The sequence below is a fragment of the Anomaloglossus baeobatrachus genome, chromosome 4, assembly GCF_048569485.1.
Source record: "Anomaloglossus baeobatrachus isolate aAnoBae1 chromosome 4, aAnoBae1.hap1, whole genome shotgun sequence".
NCBI lineage: Eukaryota > Metazoa > Chordata > Amphibia > Anura > Aromobatidae > Anomaloglossus > Anomaloglossus baeobatrachus.
The window spans coordinates 596,829,995-596,835,994 of NC_134356.1; the positions used below are offsets into that span (position 1 = coordinate 596,829,995).

Consider the following 6,000-nt stretch of genomic DNA (forward strand, 5'->3'; position numbering starts at 1 on the left):
CCAGTCCATGATCATTCCACACTCTCCATTTTGTAATGACCCTTCATTAATAATGTCCCATAAGTAATCCAACAAAGTGCTTCAAACACATGAACCAATTCAGAATCTGTGCTGTAGATTTAATCACAGAGAACACAACAGATGACAAAGAATAAATCTGTAATAACATAGAATTTTTTGTAAATAATTTAAAAAAAAATATTGGGACAAGCTCCGAAAGAGGAACAATGTAGACGCCTGGATTACAGCAGTGTGCACACTGGATATAAGACATTGATGAGCAGAAATGGGAGCTTTAATGATAACCCATGGATTGAGTCTTTATAGGTAGATGGCAGGTGCGTACTATATGATTAGGGCATGGTAATTGATACATGTGATATTTTCACCCACATGCTCTCTTTATGGATCTGTAGGGTGCCTGTTGTTGTTCCCTGCACGGATTAGACTTCTCAGGAATTTGTGATGATCGTATTATGTTTATTACATATGGAATCCTGATCATTTGTCCCAATCTCTCCATCTCCACAGACCAACGGTTCAAGAAGATGGTGGTGACGTCCTGTACCGAGGCTTCCAGGATGGTATTGTTCAGCTGAAGCTCCAGGGCTCCTGCACCAGCTGCCCAAGCTCCATTATCACCCTGAAGAGCGGCATCCAGAATATGCTGCAGTTCTACATCCCAGAGGTGGAGGGCGTAGAGCAGGTACCCCAACTATTCATGCTTCTGTGATCATATGGGGGGATACTGCCCATGATGGAGTATATGTAGGAACCAGTGCTGCCAATGTCAGGGAGGTTCTCAGCAGATTATTCTATTAGATTCTGCTTTCTGAAAATGTTTCATGAGGGGGGGGGAGAAATTTACAGTCGATTGTTCTATTGGTAATGAGTGTCTGATCACTGGAGGTCCCACTTGCCACGAAAACAGAGGTTCCTTTTCTCCTGTTCAAAAGGCACACAAGTAGTGCATTAGAAATAGCCATAGAGTGCTCCGTTATCTTCATCAGTCTCATGATCGCATGGAGCGGCACTGACCGCTGTAGAGTCGGAGGACAAAGGCACTGACCGCTGTAGAGTCGGAGGACAAAGGCACTGACCGCTGTAGAGTCGGAGGACAAAGGCACTGACCGCTGTAGAGTCGGAGAACAAAGGCACCGACCGCTGTAGAGTCGGAGAACAAAGGCACCGACCGCTGTAGAGTCGGAGAACAAAGGCACCGACCGCTGTAGAGTCGGAGAACAAAGGCACCGACCGCTGTAGAGTCGGAGAACAAAGGCACCGACCGCTGTAGAGTCGGAGAACAAAGGCACCGACCGCTGTAGAGTCGGAGAACAAAGGCACCGACCGCTGTAGAGTCGGAGAACAAAGGCACCGACCGCTGTAGAGTCGGAGAACAAAGGCACCGACCGCTGTAGAGTCGGAGAACAAAGGCACCGACCGCTGTAGAGTCGGAGAACAAAGGCACCGACCGCTGTAGAGTCGGAGAACAAAGGCACCGACCGCTGTAGAGTCGGAGAACAAAGGCACCGGCCGCTGTAGAGTCTGAGGACAGAGGCACCGGCCGCTGTAGAGTCTGAGGACAGAGGCACCGGCCGCTGTAGAGTCTGAGGACAGAGGCACTGGCCGCTGTAGAGTCTGAGGACAGAGGCACTGGCCGCTGTAGAGTCTGAGGACAGAGGCACTGGCCGCTGTAGAGTCTGAGGACAGAGGCACTGGCCGCTGTAGAGTCTGAGGACAGAGGCACTGGCCGCTGTAGAGTCTGAGGACAGAGGCACTGGCCGCTGTAGAGTCTGAGGACAGAGGCACTGGCCGCTGTAGAGTCTGAGGACAGAGGCACTGGCCGCTGTAGAGTCTGAGGACAGAGGCACTGGCCGCTGTAGAGTCTGAGGACAGAGGCACTGGCCGCTGTAGAGTCTGAGGACAGAGGCACTGGCCGCTGTAGAGTCTGAGGACAGAGGCACTGGCCGCTGTAGAGTCTGAGGACAGAGGCACTGGCCGCTGTAGAGTCTGAGGACAGAGGCACTGGCCGCTGTAGAGTCTGAGGACAGAGGCACTGGCCGCTGTAGAGTCTGAGGACAGAGGCACTGGCCGCTGTAGAGTCTGAGGACAGAGGCACTGGCCGCTGTAGAGTCTGAGGACAAAGGCACTGGCCGCTGTAGAGTCGGAGGACAAAGGCACTGGCCGCTGTAGAGTCGGAGGACAAAGGGCCTCCTGTTCGGTGAAGGCTCCAGTGGTGGGATTCCCAGCTCTGACACTTATCAGCAACTCTGTGGAGACGTAATAGATTTTCATTTTTTTGGACAACCCTCTAAAGAGGTCGTCCCCTTTCAGAAAATCACGGACCCTGGGCGCAGTTTCAAAAAGAGACCACACCTTTACTTGCTCTCCTCGGTTGCAGCGCTGAGTCTATGCTGCTGCTCCAAATATTAGTGATTGATAGCAACGCTGATGTATTTTCAGTCCAGCCAATTGGTGAGCTCAGCAGCTATGAGCAGGGGCGTGGCATTTACACCATCAGAGCAACTGAGCTCAGTGATTGGCTGCTGTGCTATCAACATGACATCAGCACTGGTGGAGACTTGGCGCTGGACCCAGGAACGTGAATAAAGTATCGATTGTTTTTTTTTTTTGTTTAAACAAATCACCCCGGGTAAGAGGATTTCTAAAAGGGAACAAGATCATCTGATGAGAAAAGCATTGTTATGATGGATTATGATGCTGGTGTGAACATGTCCTCTGTAGGGATGATACACTGATCCTTCACCCGAGCACGTCACCCAATAGATCATAGTTAAATGCTGTGAAACGCTGTGGCCACGTAACATTGCTCAGGAAGACGCATCACCTGCCACAGCAGGAAAAATGCATAATGAGGAAATATATAGTGTAGATATGGAGAAACTCCTGTGTCCCCGCCTGGTAATATCCATCTCCACCATCCATGGCTGACACCAAAATAATGAATCCAAGTGGCGGCCACATAAGGCTGCTTTCACACATCCGGTTTTTGCTGAGCGGCACAATACTGCGCTTTGCAGAAAAAACGCAACCTTTTTTTTGCCTCTGGGTGCGTTTTTCTGCATAGACTTGCATTAGCGCCGTATTGTGTCGCATGACCTTGCGTTGCGTCCGTTTTTTGCCAGTTGCAGCATATTTAGCCCATGCGGCGGCCGGATGGAACGTTGCCTGGCACGTTTTTTTGGGCAATGAAAAAACCGCATATTACAATGCAAACCTATGGACACCGGATGCGGCGTCCTGTGGCAAAAACCACATACGGCCGCCGGATGCGTTTTTTTGCACTGCGCATGCTCAGTATCAAGCTGCATCTGTCAAAAACCGGACGGGCCGCATTGAAAAACTTATGCAACGGATCCGTTTTTTCGCTGCATCCGTTGCATAGGTTTTTGAGCTGGATTGAGCCTCACTGCAAAAACCGGATGTGTGAAAGCAGCCTTAGGTGTAAAAGTGGATGATAATTACCGAAACTGGGCAGCTGGTTGTCACGCTGATTCTGTAACTTCCTTTCATTTCTATGAATGTAACCCCACCTCCTCTTATGGCCGACACGTCATGACCGGCTGAGATTGGAATGACCCCCTAGTTATCCCTCCTTCGTGCTAATTTGATTGAATCGATCCTTTTCTTATCTCCCATGATTTTTCATGATCTGTAAATGCGCGTTAAAGGGTTACTCACCCCCACACACCCTCCCATCATTTGATCAGGTCTCACTTGCTGATCGCTGGGGTTCTCACCGCTGTTGCCCCAAGTGATCCTGGGATCGGTGCTTTAGAATCGGGATAACAGGACTCTGCAGAACCGTCTTAAATGGAACAAAGGTGCGCGTGCTCGGCCTCTGCTTCATTGTCTATAGGACTGCTGAGGGGGAATTTTTGGGAATACCCCTTTAATCTTTGTATCGCAGATCACACAGTGGCCTCTAGGTGTCAGCGTTGCAGCTTGCCGGATCAGTCTGCAAGCCCTGTTTATTGTGAACAATACAGATCTGTAATTCTGTTTATTAATCCCATGAACTCTAATAAAAAGAATGAGTAATCCTCTAATATAATAATCTCCAGCAGATCAGCTGGTAACTCGTTCTCCCAGGTGATCCGTATATGACAGCTCTATAAATCACCATTGATTTCACTTGTGCAGCGTTATACACAGACACATTCTTTCATGTCAGGTCCCAATAAATCTCACCATGTTACATGCACCTTTGAAATCTCTCCTGGGGCGGTCACATTTTGCGCTTGTTCTTCATTGTGTCTATTATCATACACCAGACCAAATCTGCTGAATATTAGCCTGATTTTATAAATAGAATATTCGCTGTCATTTGTGTGAAAATTAATGAAATGGGCTCATAAGTTACTATAAATTTGGCACATTTGAGTAAGTGTAAAAATATTTATTTTAGCTGTACCTTAAAATTGTGGGCGACACACTCTGCGATAACAATGTCCACTTTTTCCACCTAATATGGGGGATTTATTATGACTAGTATTCTTTACTTCAGTCTTTAATATATAGATATATATAATTTTTTTTTTTTTTTAGCACAAAGGGCAGATTAAATTGTTTTGCACAGTTTGCAATTTTGCATTTTGGGGGCTCAATTTACTCCAAAAAGTAGTACAAACAAATGTGAGAAAACTATAGTGTGCGGTCTGCCTGCACGCACCAACACTATAGCATGTGGTCTGCCTGCATGCACCGACACTATAGCATGTGGTCTGCCTGCACGCACCGACACTATAGCATGTCGTCTGCCTGCACGCACCGACACTATAGCGTGCGGTCTGCCTGTGCGCACTGACGCTATAGTGTGTGGTTTGCCTGCGTGCCCCGACACTATATAGCGTGCGGTCTGCCTGCGCGCACCAACACTATATAGCGTGCGGTCTGCCTGCGCGCACGAACACTATATAGCGTGCGGCTTACCCACTGCTAAAACCTCGTTCAGTGACTGCTCTTGGATTATTCTTCGATATCAATAAGCCTGGCTGCTCTTAATGAGGATTACAGTATCACGTATGTCTCCTTTTCAGTGAACCACTACACACACTATCATACATGTATCACCAGGTTCTTTAAAAAAATGAACTTCTTTTTTTAGGTGACCGATGACGATGATGAAGTTAGACAAGAACCCACTACTTCTTGAACTTCCTGATGATGGAGACCATTGTGCCACCACTGATACACCGTCGTCTTACTCCCATCATGGGCCTCTAATATACACGGCCTTTCAAGTTGCCAATCAAAGCTAAGGAGTTTTTTTTGCACAGTGCAGTTTAGAAAATGATTGCTGGGCTTTGGTTGGCTGTGATGGGAAGCCACAACGCTTATGTGAAACCCATAGTGCTGATGACTGTGTGTTTTGTGGGGACAGCTGACTAGGTATTTTAGAGAAGCGCACATTTATATTCATCATGCACCCCTGTTACTGTTCTGCTGAATTATTTATCAGTTAAAGTGTAAAATAAAATCCGTTGTTGACATCACCTTACCTGTTGTCACAGACTCAGGTCTATCTCGTCATTACTACCATATACTGTATAAAGGACATGTTGCGCTACTGATGCACAATTGGTGATTTGATGCTCAGGAGGGGGGTGGGGGGGGGGGCGCGGGGCAGAAGTGGTAACACATTTGGACTCCCCTCTGGATATTCAGGGTGACAGTCTGGAGCGGCAGCTCTCCTGTGGTTTTGCAGTTGTGAATCTCGAATAATTATAATTGGTGCCTCAATAGGTAGGTCTGTCTACTAGTGTTCAGTTGTTTGTTTTTTCCAAGCATGCTCCTAATAAATTACACAAATTTGAAATACAGACATTAAAATTATTGCCAGATATCCAGAGGATATGCTATACAGAGTCTAGGATCCTCAACTATTGGGGAAATAAAAGTTGGATGATTACTGAACGTCAGTTTCCAGCGGCCGCATTATCTGTACACTTCAACACAAAGAAGTGGCCAAGCAGTCTG

General features: G+C 47.3%; 1 protein-coding gene across 1 annotated transcript in view; it reads left to right on the plus strand.

The window, feature by feature from the left end:
* NFU1 (NFU1 iron-sulfur cluster scaffold) overlaps positions 1-5,535 on the plus strand; it is a 51,974-nt gene extending 46,439 nt beyond the window's left edge. Inside the window, exons 7-8 of the mRNA XM_075342911.1 lie at positions 532-706; positions 5,129-5,535. Of these exons, the coding sequence (XP_075199026.1) occupies positions 532-706; positions 5,129-5,176 (223 nt within the window). The 3' untranslated portion in view covers positions 5,177-5,535. The remainder of the gene's footprint in view (positions 1-531; positions 707-5,128) is intronic.
* The last annotated feature ends 465 nt before the right edge of the window (positions 5,536-6,000 follow it).